The following is a 16,124-nucleotide window of genomic DNA, read 5'->3' as shown; positions in this document are numbered from 1 at the left end:
GCTGATGAAATCAACTTACACCCTCCCTTGAAATTGCAGGCCTTGTGCCAAAATATGAAATCATTAACTCCTGCTTATTTTATCATAATGGCTCACACCAAGGTGTGGGAGATATTGACCCATATATGATATCGAATTCCACTATAAAACAAAAACAAATTAATTTTATTAATTAAGTGGAAAAAATTATTTTTGAGCATGCGTCAATATTATATTTCTTTTTATTTATTTTCTGTGTTTCTTGTTTTCAGGGTAAAGCATACACAGCTATTGAGCCAGGTGTACCCCTTACAGATTTAGCTGTCTACCCCAACTCTGGTATGGTGTTCCTAACGAATGAAGCTCCTAAAGTCCTCGTCTATTTCCTACCAGTAAGCAATCACTTTCACTAAGTTCCTTCTATTTGCCTTTATGTTTTTATATATTTATGAGTGCAGGCATGGCTGTGTGGTTAAGGAGTTTACTTGCCAACCACAGGGTTTCAAGTTCAGTCCCATTGTGTGGCAGTTTGGGCAAGTGTCTTCTACTCTGAGTAGATTTAGTAGACAGCAATTGAGAGAAACTTGTCATATATTTATCATCATCATCATTATCGTTTAACATCCGCCTTCTATGTTAGCATGAGTTGGACGGTTTGACTGAGGACTGGTGAGCCAGAAGGCTGCACCAGGCTCCAATCTGATCTAGCAGAGTTTCTACAGCTGGATGCCCTTCCTAATGCCAACCACTCCGAGAGTGTAGTGGGTGCTTTTTTATGTGCCACCGGCACAGAGGCCACTGACATCGACCATGCTCAAATGGTACTTTTTACGTGCCACCAGCACTGGCATCAGCCTCGCTTGAATGATGCTTTTTATGTGCCACACACACATATCATTGTATCAACCATACAATCTAGTGTTGTTATACACTGCTGGCCACAATGCACTTCCTTGCATTATTGTAGCTTTCAAATGCTACCACCCTGGTGACTGAATTGTCAGAGCAACAATCAGAAGGCCAGTCCGTTGGAAGGGTGACCCTCTTACAGCTGAGTGAACTGGAACAATGTGAAATGAAGGGTTTTGCTCAAGAACACAATCTGCCACTGGTCTGGGAATTGAAACCATTATCTTGCCATCATGAGTGCAACACGTGTTGATGTGTCTCCTTGTCGGTCATTTCCAGTATTCTGCAAAAACGTGTGGCCATTGGAAAATTATTAGCTTACTTGGAAACGAGCAAGGTTTGGTGGCAGGAGGGGCATTATATATAAAGCCTGCCTCAATAAACTTTAGCCAATTCCTGCAAATATGGAAATGGCGATGTTTATATGTTGTCCAATATGAAAGACTCACAGTTTACTGTTATTGTTCATGGTTTCCTTTCAGTCGATTGGTACTGCTCCAAAATGGTGTTCATTTTTGGATAGTTTGACTGAAGAACTCGAAGAAAGCAAAATAGAAACAGGTAAGTTTGGCTTTAATTTTATTTTGTCTTTGGACTTTTATGTTGTTGTTTAAAACCTCTTCAAATTCTAAAGGGTTTTTTCACTTTGTGTAGGCACAGTCATGGCTGTGTGGTTAGGAAGCTAGCTTCCCAGTTGTATGGCCTTGGGTTCAGTCCCAATGCATGGCCCCCTTGAGCATGTATCTTCTATAACCCTGGGCCAGCCTAAGCTTTATGAGGGGATTTGGTTGATAGCACCTGAAAGAAACCTTTTGTGTGTGTGTGTGTGTGTATTTGCCTCCAACACTTCTATTGTCACCCAAACACGCTGAATGTCCAGTCAGTCGTGTCACATTGAGTTACAGGAAATTTCACCACAAGCAATTTTGCTGTAGGAAAATTTATTGTAAAGCAAAAAAAATTTAGCTGTTTTCTTGAAATGGTAACTTTCTCAAGTAACCTACCAATCAGAGAAAGATAATTGCCCAAAACTCGGTTATCGTGTTCTTGTGTTTCCTTAACAGAAAATTTTCCTACAGCAAAAGCATTTGCGGTGAATTTTCCTGACACGGTCACATCATAGATTTCCAAACAGCTCCACCAAATCTTCTCTCCACACATTGCTACACGAGTCAAAGCTTTTTCTCTAATCTCACACGTTTGGTAAATATTTCAGTATATGACGACTACAAGTTTGTCACACGAAACGAACTGGAAGAGATTGGTCTGTCACACTTGATTGGTTCCAAGATGTTACGTGCCTACATGCATGGTTACTTTATGGACACCCGTCTCTATCATAAGGTAGGGGCAACTGCTACCATATTTTTCTTCCTTTCTTTTTTTTTTTTTTCAGAAGAGGAAGAAAGACCTTTTTCCCATATTTTACTTAAAATTAAGATTTTGCTGTTTATATCAGAACTTAGAAACTTCAAGAGACTTAAAATAAATCTTATGTTTTTTTTGGGGGGGGGGGGGCAGGGTTCGAGGGTGGAACTCAAAATAGATAAAGCTATAATAATAACATGTAAATATTGGGTTAAAATATGCCCATCGATAGAAAAATGTCAAAAGCTGCTTGTGGGACTTGAACCCACTTCTGTAAATATGACAAGACATTCTACCACTGGACCAAAGCAATTTTTTTAATTTCTCCATCCATTTTAGAAGTTTTGTTTGTACCTATCAGAATTGTTTGTTGTTTATGTCATAAGGATTTAGAAACTTTGAGAAACAAAAAATAGATCCATTTTTTTATCAGTGGGACTCAAAGAGGATCAAAAATTCAAAGGATTTGTAAAAGATGGCAAGAAAATGAGGAAAGCCTGTGATTCTGCAGAATGGAGAGGAGGGTACCATAACCATGAACTTATTAAGTTTGCTCAGTTTGGTGAGGTTAAGGAGACTAATCTTCAGTTTAGGTTTTTGTAAGGCATCATTAGCATGAAGTTTGTAGGTGAAGCGGGTCTATACATTGTAGGGGTTCCAAGAGAGGGAGAGAGGCAGGGCTGTTTCAGTTAAATGAGGCATTCAGTTATTATCAAGCGTTATTGCAGAACAAACAGGATTCGTAGAAATTCCACTTTATATAAAATGTTCTTATTTCCATTTTAATGCATAAATTTATCGATCTTCTTGACACTCATTATTTTAGATATTTCCTTTACGTCTTCAGTTTTCTTCCATAGTGAAGGTTGCATAAAGTGTAACCCTCAGATACATGCATTGAAGACAGGTAAGAACAAACAGAGGAAATAATATGTTATTATCATTATATAAATAGTATTTACGGAAAGGAGTGTCGTTGAGGGTTTGTTTTTATAATTTCTTAATAACAATTATCATTATTATTTTTTTATTTTATTTTATTTTTTGCAAGGCAAAAGCAATCATTGAACCGTTTGCATACGATAAATACAAGAAAGAAAAAATTCGAGAAACGATTGAGAAAAGTCGAACCACTCATGTCAAACTTGAGGTTTGTATTTTAATAACTTGATGAAATGTTAGAGTGAAAGGTCAAATGTGCGAGAGTTGATGAAAGGTCAGATTTGGATGTCTTTTTAACCTTTCAGCATTTAAACTGGCCGAATCCAGCCCAAGTATTCTGCCTGTTTTGTGTTCAAACTAACCAAGTCTGGTCTTTCACACTTACCCTACAATGTCATTCTAAAAATAAGCACTTGCATCGTCAATTTGAACTTTGGAAGAAATAGGAATAGCATTAAGAGAGCACATTGGAAATGAGATTATTCAAGAGCAGAGTGAAAGATGTGATTGCAGAGTCCCAAAAGCACAATTTCCTCTGGGCTGGACATGTCATCAGGTTCACAGACAACAGGTGGACCCATACAGTTGCCAAATTATATCCAAGAGATCTGAAATGGCCACTTGGAAGGCCTCCATGCTGATGAGAAGATGATCTAGTTAAGCAATCTGGGTCCAGATAGAAAAGAATGGTGCAATCAAGACAGAATTGGAAGCACATTGTGACCAGTGGTGTATAACAGTATCTGACGGTCTGGTCAATACTGTGTACTGTGATATGTCAAAACATGTCCACGACTTTTATCAATGATAACATTCGTTCAATTACTTTCTCTTTTCCTACATACATTGCATGCACTGAATATAAATATGTGTTTATATCATTTTTGCCTAATATGGTTAATGTTCTTGGTGCAGAAACTGCCTCCTATCAACAAAGACCTGGCTCTCAAGCTGATGGAAGATTTAGAAGATGAAAAACAAGGCGCTGATGCCAAGGTCAGTAACTACAAGCTTCTGTGCATGTTCTCTATATATTCTCAACAGATATGTGTGTATATATATATATATATATATATATATATATATATATACACACACATACATACATACACGTGTATAAACATGTATATATGTTTGTGTGCCACCAAAGATCTCTATGAATGGTGCCATCTATTGAAATATTTTCTCTTATTTCCCCACAGAAATCAGAAAAGCTGCCAAACCTCTTGAAAGACAAACGTTTTGCCGCCATGTTCCACAACAAAAACTTCCGAATCGATCGCACCAGCAAAGAATTCCACTTAATCAGTCCCCTAATTACGAAACTTGAAAAAGATCTTCACAAGAAACAGAAAAAGAAAGAAGTCAAAGATCAGTTCAAACCTGTTGAGGTATGCACCCTGGCTCTTGTTACTCCCTCCCTCCTCGTTCTTACTCTTTCTTCTGTCTCTTCTCTCTTTCTTACTATTTCTCCTGTCTCCTCCTTATTGCTACTCCCTCCCTTCTCTTTCGTACTCTTTCTTCTGTCTCCTTTCTCCTATCTCCTCCTTATTCCTACTTCCTCCCCTCTCTTTCTTACTCTTTCCCCTGTCTCCTCCCACCTTATTGCGTCTCCCTTTCCTCTCCTTCTTCCTCTCCCCCAACGCCCATATTCCCACTCCCTTCCATCTATAACTCTTCGCAATTCATTTCATATTATCTTCTTAGTTTTCTCTTTCTTTTTCTCCCTCCCACTCTCTCTCTTTATACCTCTCTAACCCTTGTGCTCCTCAAACTGACAATGACTGCCCCCTCCCCCTTCATCTTGAATCTGTTTCAGTCACTGGACTACGACCATGCTGGGGCACCACCTTGTGAGGGTTTAGTCAAACAAATTGACCCCCAGGGCTTAGGTTTTGTTTGGTACTTATCCTACTAGTTTTCTACTTCATTCATGTTGCTAACTTTCCATTCCTTACAGCAAGAAGAATTGGAAGGTAAAGCGAGTGAGGACGAATCCAGCACTGACGACAGTACGAGTGAGGAAGATGAGGTGAAAGTAAAGGAAGAGTTAAGGGAACAACATCGAAGGGTTGAGGGGAAAAAGAAATTGAAAGAAAAGAAGAGAACTGTTGAGAAGGACAAGAGAGGAGGACATGTTAAAAATGATTTGACCAACACTGAGAGCAAAGCATCTGCTGAGAAATCAAAACCGAAATTCTTTGAACTCAAAGAAGGTGATGATGTTTTATCAAAAGCAAAAAAGAAAAACAAGTTAGTATTTCTCTATTTCTAGTTTTCTTTTGGTTTTGTTTTTTTATGGTGTTTTGTATATTTGTACATGCGTGGCTGTGTGGTAAGAAGTTGGCTTCCCAACAACATGGTTCTGGATTCAATCCTGCTGTGTGGCACTTTATGTAAATGGATTTAATAGAAACAGAAAGTGAAAGTAGCCCATCATAAATGTGTGTGTGTTTGTTTGTGTCTCATTGCCTTGGCATTGCATAACAGTTGTAAACGAGTGTCACTGTTATACAAGCAGCTATGTCATTCATTCCCAATCTTCTGTAAAAAAAAAAAAAAACATGGTTGGTTCCCCATCCCATGGGGGTGGAATCTTACCGGACGTGGAAACAGGTGAGGGTTGGTGACAGGAAGGGAATGTGGTTGTAGAAAATCCACATCAACAAATCCCACCCAATCCACACAAGCATGGAGAAGTGCTCGTTAGATCGATGACGATGACGATGATGATGATGATGATAGCCTAACACTGATGATTGTTAGTAAGTTCTTGGCATGGTTTTCATTTTTAACCCACAACAGCAATTGATCAGCTGACTAGTTCTGTGTCATAAATCAGCTCAATCAAGGATGACCTGTGGTTAAAAAACTTTACTCATCACTTACATGTCATCAATCTGCTTGATCATGACTGACCTAGATTAAACAATAACAACAACATTACTGCCACCTCCACTGAGATTCGAACCACTCAGTCATTTTGCAACTAATATTTTATGGTTTGTAATGTGTCAAGCTGGCAGAATGGCCAAAATGTTTTGTGGTATTTTGTCTGTTCAAACTCCTCCCACCCATCTCCCTCGAAATTGCTGGCCTTGTGTCAATATTTGAAAACAATATTTTGTAGTTTATTCCAAGCGTGATCAATGCCAGGCACGCTTGACTGGCTCCTGTGCCGATGGCGTGTAAAAAGCCCCCACTACACTCTTAGGGTGGTTGGCGTTTGGAAAGGCATCCACCTGTAGAAACATTGTCAGACTGGACCCTGGTGCAGCCACTGGCTCTCCAGACCTCAGTCAAACCATCCAACCCATGCCAGCATGGAAAACAAACGTTAAACGATGATGATGATGATCTGTATCTACATTTCTGTTTTCTTTTTGTTTTTTTTGTTGTTTTTTTGTCTTTTAGGAGAAGTTTGTTTGAACGTTTGAATGAAGAGAATGAAGATGAAGCCAAAGCGAACCGAGATACTTTATCAGGACACATGGAATTCTCGTTCACATTGAAGAAGGTAAGTTTCCTACAGACTGTGTATCTTCTCTATGGGAGCCGGTCCCACCCAAGTCATGACTCCTGGGGGTCCTCCTGCTGCTTTCCAAAATTCTGTCTCCACTGGGATTTGAACCTGAATTGTTCTTTCGTTCCCAGGTCTGTGTTTCAGCCACACATCCCCCCCCACACACACACAACAGGTTTCTGTACAGTTTCCATGTACCAAATCAATTCACAATGCTTTGGTGTATCCAGGACTATAGTAGAAGACTCTTTCCCAAAGGGCCATGCAGTGGGACTGAACCTGGAAGCAAACTTCTCGACCACACAGCCGTTCCTGTGCATGTCTGATCCCATGGATTGGATTCTTTCTTTGGAATAAAATAAATAGGGTGTTGTGATCCCTTTTCTGGGGCTGCAACTTTAGCAGCCACACTGATGACATCCTCAATGACACCTAATTTAACAGGGGTATGGGGAATAAGGTGTCTTGCCCCAAGATATAAGAAAAACACATGCAGCAGATTTGGATGTGAAATCTCAGAATTAATTATCTGATAGCTTAAATCACTCAATGGACATTTACCATGCTAGTAATAACAGCCAAAACAGACTCAAATTACAGTTTATCATCTTACAAATAAAGAAAGAACACTGATTAATGTAGTCCTAGATACACTATACCTGAAGGAAAAAACAAAATCTGGAAATAAACAACAAATAAAATAATTAGAAGCTTTAAAAAGGAAAGGAAATTTATGAATATTTTTTAACTGTGGCCATGCTGGAGCCCTACCTTAGTTTTCCTTTTGTTTTTAATTTTTTTATATTGTCATTTTAAATAAAATGGTTTCTGTTCTTTATTGCAGGACAAAGATGAAGAATTGGAACATAGAAAGAGAAAAGAGCATCATTTGGAACGGAAGAAGCTTCGTAGATCTGCTCATGATATCACACGCAACTTCAAATCGAAACCAAAGTTCTGGATGGGGAAACGGGTTGGATAAAATAAACAACAACAACAATAATAATAATAATTATCATTATTATTATTATTATTGTTATGATAAGGGGTTGGTTATAAATAATAATAAAAAAAGCAATTTTTATATTTAACTCCTTCTCTTTGATTCTTTGGTATAATGGAATGGTTGTTTCATTATTGCATAGGTTATATATTTATAGTATTTTGTAAATACCTTTTTGTTTATAACTCCTTGCCCATGACCTTCTCACCAAAATGCCAATGGTGTTTAAACCCAGGTTACCTTCATTCAAACGATTCTATGGTCCACAGGTAATTGCTGTTTTAACTTGGGTCTGTCAGCCAAACGAGTGGACATACCTTACAATCCATTGTTCCAGTCTCAACAATCCTCCATACTACGCACTGGTGAAAATGCTGCACACTGTGGATTGTGGTGGCACAGTGTGACAGTCTAGACGTGTTATACTCTCTTTCTCCAATAACCATAGACACTGCAGAAGTAGACAAGGTAGCTCAAGTCTTGAAGGAGTTTCCAAGCGACTGCTGACCCTGCAATAATTGGTAGCCAAATCCCTGACTATACCATTTTAAGTATGGTGGAGCAAACAAGATAAAATATTTGTGGAGTGGTTGGAGTGCATGGTGCAGTTTTCTGCCTAGCCAACTCTTGTCAAACCATCCAACATGGAAAGCAGATGTTAAATGATGATGATGATAACTGACCAAAAAGGAAGACATGTTAGTCATGGTTAGTAAACAATTCCTGTTACTAATGGTGTTGCTTACAGTTCCTGTTACTAAATGGTGGCAGGGACAATGTAATAGGCAGATAAGAAGTGGAAGAGTTGTTATTTCCGTTGGCAAAATGGGAAGATACTCTGGGGAATGTAGTTCTAGACACATCATCTTCAGCATTAAGTGTCCCCCTTTCTATATGTGCATAGGTCAGACAATTTATTGCAGCAGATTTTCTACAGCTGGATGCCCTTGCTGTCACCAACCTTCACCTGTTTCCAAGCAAGGTAATATTTCTCTATGGTTTGACATGTTTTTCTGAAGTGGTGAAGACTGACCTCAAAATTTTAAGCTTCTTGGAAGGGATGACAAGGGATTTAGATTAACAGCAATATTCTGTGCTTGAAAAGACTCCTCCATCTCAACAGAACCGAGATTCTTTCAGTCCTTCACCCACGACTCCTCATAAACCCATTCTTCCATCAATCTTCTGTGGAACCCTATTTCCTTCCTTCCTTCATTTCTCTTCCACTAAACTGGTATTCCCTACACACCCATTCATTCCCTCTTACTAATCATGTCTCACTATTCGCATTCTAGCACTCTTACAGACCAATTCAACCTTTTCTGTTTCTCTGTCCTATTCTGTCTCATATTCAGATTGTATCTCGACCCCCCCCCCCCCTCAGATGGCACACCACATATATTTACTTCTTCAGCAAGACACCTGCTCCTGTCCCCCTCTCTTGCTTTCTTATCCTTCAGTACTATAATATCCCAATCACTTGAGGCAAGGAGTGTGTAGGGTCTTGTCTTACAAATTGCTTGGTGACCTTACAAGTGCTGAGGGTCACAAAACAGCACCGGGTACACTCTGTTAAGTTGTTGGTGCAAGGAAGGGCATCCAGCTAATAGAAACCATCTGTCCATGTCAAACCATTCAAGCATGGAAAAGGAGACGTTAAATGATGATATATATCATCATCATCATTTAACGTCTGTTGTCGATGCTGGCATGGGTTGGACAGGTTTGACCAGGGCTGGTAAGCTGGAATGCTGCACCAGGCTCCAGTCTGATTTGCCATGATTTTCTACGGCTGTGTAGTGTAGTGAGTGCTTTTTATGTGCCACCAGCACAGGGGCCAGAAGAGGCTGACACGGACCACATTCGGATGGTACTTTTTACATGCCAATGGCACAGAGATCACAACTACAATTTCCATTTGATTTTCATTTTGATGTTGATGTACTTGACTCAATAGGTCTCCTCAAGCACAGCATGCCAACCAAAGCCTTGGGAGTGGATTTCGTACACGGAAACTGAAAGAAGACTTTCGTATATATTTGTATGTTTGTATGTGTGTTCCTACCATCGTTCAGCAACCAATGTTACTGCGTTTACGTCCCCGTAACTTAGCGATTCGGCAAAAGACACCGATAGAATAAGTACTAGGCTTACAAAGAATAAATCCTGGGATCGATTTCTTCGAATAAAGGCGGTGCTCCAGCGTGGCCGCAGTCACATGACTGAAACAAAGTAAAGCAATTAAAAACTATGCCATTTTAATCCTGAGCAACGCCGGGTATCTCTGCTAGTATGTATGTGTGTCTGTGTATATATATATATGTATGTAAAGCTATTTCGAAAATCATGTCTTTGAAGAAAGACCAAATCTTCCTCGAAAAAGCTTTTACCCTGAAATACAAGGGAGATAATTACAGTTCACTATTTACACTTGAAGCACGTTTCGTCCTCAGAAGCACCATGAGTGATGTTGAGGTAATAATATCTGCTGAAAATCAGAATATAAACACGAAATATAAATTAACTACGACTGGGGCAACAATATTAGGAATATCAGGTGCGATAGCAGTGGGTTTCTATGCGGTGGTGACACCTTTCTTGTCTCCAGCTCTTCGTAAAGTGTGCCTTCCGTTCGTCCCAGCAACCACGACTCAAGTTCAAAATGTGATGAGGGCATTAAGAGGCTCAAGTGGTGGGACCTTACTTGACATTGGCAGTGGTGACGGTCGCATTGTAAGTTCGATCTATCTTTCTACTTTAAACATACCTCATCTTGCTAATTTTGTATTTTAATGTAACCTTCCAGCTAAACATTTGATGAAACAACTTCTGGTCCGTACAACAGATGGAGCTTCCTCGTTGTCATTTTACCTGCTAAAAATAGCAGTCAAATCTTTTTCAGATCACCTTCTATCGTCCCCCCCCAAAATAATAAAATGACAGGTAAACGAGAGCAGCTAAACTATGGTCTTCGCTTTATTAAAATGTAAATATTGTAGGCTCGAAATTTGTGCGAGAAGATAAAGTCAATTAAGTTGACCCCAGCACACGTTGGGCACCTTATACGTGGAAATTGCGCGGTTATTTTGAAAGCGATAAGTTTCTTGGAATTATTTTGTGGAATCAATATCTCAGTGCAGTAAGTACTGTGTTTCGTTTAGTGGAATTGTGGGCCCCGGTGCCCGAAGTACAATAGTTATCCTCATTGTGGGTCTTACTGAACGAAGCCCAACCTTATGAACTCTTCTCTGATATGAAACTAAAGATGTAGTCCAGAACTTTAAAATTTTGCTAGTGTTGCCAAAGACCAACGTAGTTATACCGGACCATGCTAATAACGTAGCTAACATCTTCAGTTTCGTTCTATCCTGTTTGTTTCAAGAGTTACACACGTAAACCTTGGCAGAATAATGGCGATTCTGTTATTGGTTTCAGTCATTGCAATGTCTCTTTGCCGGAGCGCTTCTAAGATGCAGTATTTCTCATCGACCTCGGAAGAATGTAAAGATAAATAGATCGAGAGCGGGATTTGAACTCACAGCGTGAAGGGGCATTGCTAAAAGCGACAAAATACACTGGGTTACAAACTTTCACAAAAGTTTTGGTTGTCTTATTGTTTTGAGTAATTTTAATGCAGAATTTTGTGCTGATTCCAAAAATGTGTTTCTTTTTTTCTCTCCCATCGACCGTTTGCGAGATATGTCGAATTACACTAATATACACATATCAGCATACATCACGTATCGTACATACCATCATGCATCAATTGTCTGTAAACAAAATCTCTAACATCACTTGATCACAAGTTGTTGCGTAACGTAACTCTTGCTATAAAACATTTTTCTACTCTACCAGTAAATCATTCATTCCCAAAGTTTATATTTTACCTCCATTATTCGCATCCATCCCTGCCTATTGCACACTCGATACAGATGAAGGAAGAATATGACAATGTAAAATTGCTCCTTGAGAAAGTATAAGTTTAAATGGGATGTTTGTGGCGACTTTAAAATGTTTGCCTTCTTACTTGGATTACAGGGTGTGTACACTAAGCATTCGTGTTTTCTTTGCCTATGGGGCGATCATGAACATTACCAGAAGGCTGAGTAGCCCTCACGAGATGACCTCCAGCCAGGAAAGCTAAATGTTATAAGACAGTGAATAGTCAAAAATGGCCTTCATAGAGAAAACTGTCTCTGTTTCCACTGCAGATGACACATACGCAGCTTTACAAACACAGCCTGCACACCCACCTTCACATTCCATGACTACCATTGGGATTGATCAGATACCAGACAAGGATTCTGGATTATTTTTCCAGTTTTTTTTACTTAATTTTTGAGAGCGGTCAGGTCCATTTTTAGTATTCTCGTTTGTGAGAGCAGTCGAGTTTATTTCAGATAATTTCTTTTTAAAAATCACCTCTGGCTAATCATTGAGAGGACGTTGGTGTTGCCTTGGCAGAGGTTTGCGCTCTCTGAGTGCTTTTGTTACAATGATGAAAGGCAAAATCAAGCTCAGCAAGATTTATTGTTTAGTTCCAGTCAACCCTGACTAGGCAAGCTTATGACCCAGAACAACCCAACCATAACCATCTTGCCTTTTTTTGGGGGGGAGGGGGTTACCTTGCACTACATTATCTTATGTGCCTTTCCTTCATTTAAGACAGTAAGGTGCAATTTGAAGGAGATTTGGATGCTATGTCCTGCAAAACGTAAAGTGATTAAGCAGAAGTTCATTCATTAACTTGACCATATCAGAATTTAACACTTTAGCACTTAATCAGCCAAAACGTTGTGTTAACAAGAAACAAGATGAGGACAAAAATCCGTCAAATGTAAATAAGGTCTTGCTTTGTTCTTTACTCCAGGTGTTAGAAGCAGCAAAGCATGGTTTCAAGGCGACAGGCGTTGAGCTCAATATCTGGTTGGTGCTCTACTCTAAATTTAGGTCATGGCGACTGGGATTGAACCAACGAGCTGGTTTTGTAAGGCAGGACTTGTGGAAGGTAGGTCTTTTGTATAGAAACATTTCTCTACGAATCCTCATCATTTAACATCCGTTTTCCATGCTGGCATGGGTTGAGCAATGTATATATATTTATATATGAAAGTATTTTAGCTTTTACTTGTCTCAGTCATTGGACTGTGGCCATGCTGGGGCACAGCTTTGAATAAACCTTTATTGCCATTTTCATTGTTATTTTTTCTTTATGTATTTTCAGACTGATTTGTCAGAGTTTGATAACATTGTAATCTTTGGAGTGGAACAAATGGTGAGCTTTACATGTTTATTTTAACTGATGTTTGTTAATATTTATTAAAACTTTCACTCCTTAGGGAGCTCAGGCCATCAGTGACATTCCTCCACTGTTTATGAGCCTGGGCTGTCTTCTCTTCTCCCAGATCTTTTTCATTTTGAATTATCGTCGATGCTTCTGTAACCGTGTTTTTTTATCTTGATTGGAGTGTTGGCCCTTTTTACTCCTGGGAAGAGGTGGACCGTCTTAGTCTGACCCTTGTCCTTTAACACATCCAACTTAGAAGGTCCTACCGGAAGCTTGCACTCTGCTAGCATAGCTCTCAGGATACTGAGGCTCACAATAAGCTCTTGGGATATTAAGGACAAGAAGTGTTCCTTCTCCCTTGTTTGTATGAATAATTGTTGTTTGGCTGTAGATCAGCCTTGATCAACCAGAACTATGTTCTACACATGACCAACTCATCATCTTTCTGTTTTTAGACAATATTCATTGTGTCCTTCCTTTTCATAGGGCAGAAGAATGTGACTGATGAAATTAAGCTGCTTTTTCCAGCAAGACAAGTGACTCAGTAGAGACCCACACATTACCACTTGAGCAAGATTCATTTCTTTTGTTAAACAAATATTTTTTTTCCACATGAATGACTTTCCCATTACAAATAACCAACCAGCTATGAAAAAGCTTTTTTTTTCTATTCTGTTTTGTTAAGAAGTCTTAGCAAAGTGGAATTCTTGCTCAAGGGCCGCAATGCAGTGGTTGTAAGAAAGTTTTAACTTATTAACCACACAGTCCAAATTTAAATCTTACTACAGACCTAATTGCCTGGCTTTGTGCTGTATTAAAAATGATTAAAAGTTAGCCTTGTGCCTATGTAAGAAATTATTCTTATTATTATATAGTAAGGTGGTGAGCTGGCAGAATGGCTAGCAAGCCGGGCAAAATGCATAGTGGTATTTCGCCTGTCGCTACATTCTGAGTTCAAATTCTACCAAGGTCGACTTTGCTTTTCATTTGTAGTGACCCCTGGTGGTCAAGCAGGAAAGCAACACAAAAAAGGGATTTAACGAGAGTAATCTCCCTCGACATTCCAATTACCTTCCAGGGACTTCCAGTTCATCCCTTATATAAAGGAACACAGGTGACCCCTCTTTCTTGCATGCAATTATAAAAATTATAGGATGTCACATACCGACATCACTATACATCCTTTCGGAGTCAATAAAATAAGTACCAGTTGAACACTGGGGTCAATGTAATCGACTCATCCCCACCTCCCCCAAGCTGCTTTTGTGGCAAAAATTTGAAATTATTATTATTGTTGTTATATATTAAGACGGTGAGCTGGCAGACGGTCTTGTTGGTAGACTTGCAGCATTTTTGTCTCAAATTCATTCATACATCCTCGTTTATCGTGAATGTTTGGTTCCAAAAAGAAACCATGTTAAATCAATCAGAGATAAATGAATAAAGGAGCCTGTTCACAGTTGAGTGTACCATGTTGTCCCAGATCAGTGATAAATGAATCAGTGATAAACGAGAATAGATGTACGTTTTTAAGTCCAATATCATTAACATTTTATTTCTTGTTCTTTCAGATGATGCCACTAAAAGAGAAACTAAATAAAGAAATGGACAGCAGCATGTCTGTTGTGGCCTGCAGATTTCCTTTTCCTGATTGGGAACCATACCAAACTATAGGAACTGGCATTGATACAGTGTGGCTTTACAGAAAATCTTCTTCACCCAGCATGAAAGAACACAGCAATGAAGACTTGAAGATGGAAAGATGACTTGCAAACCACGATTATACTGAAGCAATTTGAAACTAACAAGTTCCAAACCAAGACAACACATCCATCTCCTCTGGTCAGTCACCTTCTTTATCATATTGAAGGCCTCCCTTGTGGTAGTTGAGTGATGTATAACGATTACTTCCAGTTGAGGTAAATGTTTCATTACGAATGAAATCATTATTTGGTCACAGACCATTTTACTGGACAGGAGAAACCAGTTTTAGTCACTGGCCAATGAGAAATAAACAAAGTTCTTCACTTTGCAGCTACCCTTCACATTGAAAGCATTTGTAAGCTGGATCGTCACAGCATATATACACAGATGTGCAGATTCACTTGTATATACATCTGTTCCTGTATACACACCTCATTCTCAAACACATCCCTTGTATATATTCCCACAGTATACATGTAAACTAATCGTGCTTTCCCTTACAACACTAGTAGTAGAAGAAAGTTCTCCAGACATTCTGCTGTTAGTCAATATTGAACCAGGTTAAATTACATGGCTTACTTGGTCAAAACAAACATTTTATGTGGAAGCTTTTTTTACCAGCCACATTATTTTACCACATTGACTGGTCAATCAATGACCAACAGCAAGCAATAAAAAAAATATTTCAGTCAGTTTTTCCTGCAGATTAAAATCTATTTCTATAAACTTGTACTCTATATTTTACTAAATTACCACATCTTTTTCTTGTCTTGCAAATAACTTGGTGACCTCACCATTATCAGTGACGCAAGAAAATATATACAAGAGTAGATAGACAGCCGACAACTAATGAACTGCTGTCTCTTAGAGTTGATTCATCCATTTGTAATGGGAATTTTCTTGATTTCAGCTTTTCAACAAGTTGTGTTACAATATCTTTACTCATTTCATCTATTCTTCTACTAACAGTATTGTTACTGAGTAGCATGGCTTGAACCACTTTGTCATCTTTTTCCAGGACTGTTTTAAAAAATGCTGATATTGATGGTTTAATAAAATCCTCTGCAATAGTATGACTTGTTAATTTTCGTATATGTGTGTGTGTGTATATTACCAGTACCATAAATCTCTCTCTACCTTTTTCTCTTCTTTCACTGACACTACCCTTTACCTCCACACCATTCAATTCTTTCGTCCCTCACCTCATTTAGCACCACATTTCTCGTGTACCAGGATTTTTGTCGGCAGAGATAAAAGAGAAGCTACTTTTAGACACCCACACACGCGTAAGTCTGTCTCCAGTTTATTTCTCCATAGAGAATTAAGATGGCATTGCTTTTAGTACTGACCAGTATTTATTTTTAAGTTTGCTTAGAGTGTGTATAGCACCTTGGGCAAGTGTCATCTTC

The 16,124-nt window shown here is 38.9% G+C and overlaps 2 protein-coding genes across 3 annotated transcripts in view; both read left to right on the top strand.

Moving 5' to 3' along the window:
• Positions 1–7,812, top strand: part of LOC106872565 (nucleolar protein 10) — a 328,579-nt gene extending 320,767 nt beyond the window's left edge. For both annotated transcript variants that reach the window (XM_014919596.3, XM_014919595.3), the window contains 9 exons: positions 252–371; positions 1,371–1,449; positions 2,105–2,232; positions 3,308–3,406; positions 4,114–4,194; positions 4,401–4,589; positions 5,159–5,451; positions 6,613–6,715; positions 7,566–7,812. In XM_014919596.3, the coding sequence (XP_014775082.1) occupies positions 252–371; positions 1,371–1,449; positions 2,105–2,232; positions 3,308–3,406; positions 4,114–4,194; positions 4,401–4,589; positions 5,159–5,451; positions 6,613–6,715; positions 7,566–7,703 (1,230 nt within the window). In that variant the 3' untranslated portion in view covers positions 7,704–7,812. The remainder of the gene's footprint in view (positions 1–251; positions 372–1,370; positions 1,450–2,104; positions 2,233–3,307; positions 3,407–4,113; positions 4,195–4,400; positions 4,590–5,158; positions 5,452–6,612; positions 6,716–7,565) is intronic.
• Positions 7,813–10,070: 2,258 nt separating this feature from the next.
• On the top strand, positions 10,071–15,788 carry LOC106872563 (ATP synthase subunit C lysine N-methyltransferase). Its single transcript, XM_014919591.3, has 4 exons — positions 10,071–10,457; positions 12,595–12,732; positions 12,949–12,999; positions 14,583–15,788. Exons 1-4 carry the CDS (start codon positions 10,071–10,073, stop codon positions 14,775–14,777), a joined length of 771 nt encoding a protein of 256 aa, XP_014775077.2. The 3' UTR covers positions 14,778–15,788.
• Positions 15,789–16,124: the final 336 nt, after the last annotated feature.

Source organism: Octopus bimaculoides, chromosome 9 (genome assembly GCF_046866305.1).
Source record: "Octopus bimaculoides isolate indiv1 chromosome 9, ASM4686630v1, whole genome shotgun sequence".
Lineage (NCBI taxonomy): Eukaryota > Metazoa > Mollusca > Cephalopoda > Octopoda > Octopodidae > Octopus > Octopus bimaculoides.
This window is presented reverse-complemented; position numbering and strand designations above follow the sequence as displayed.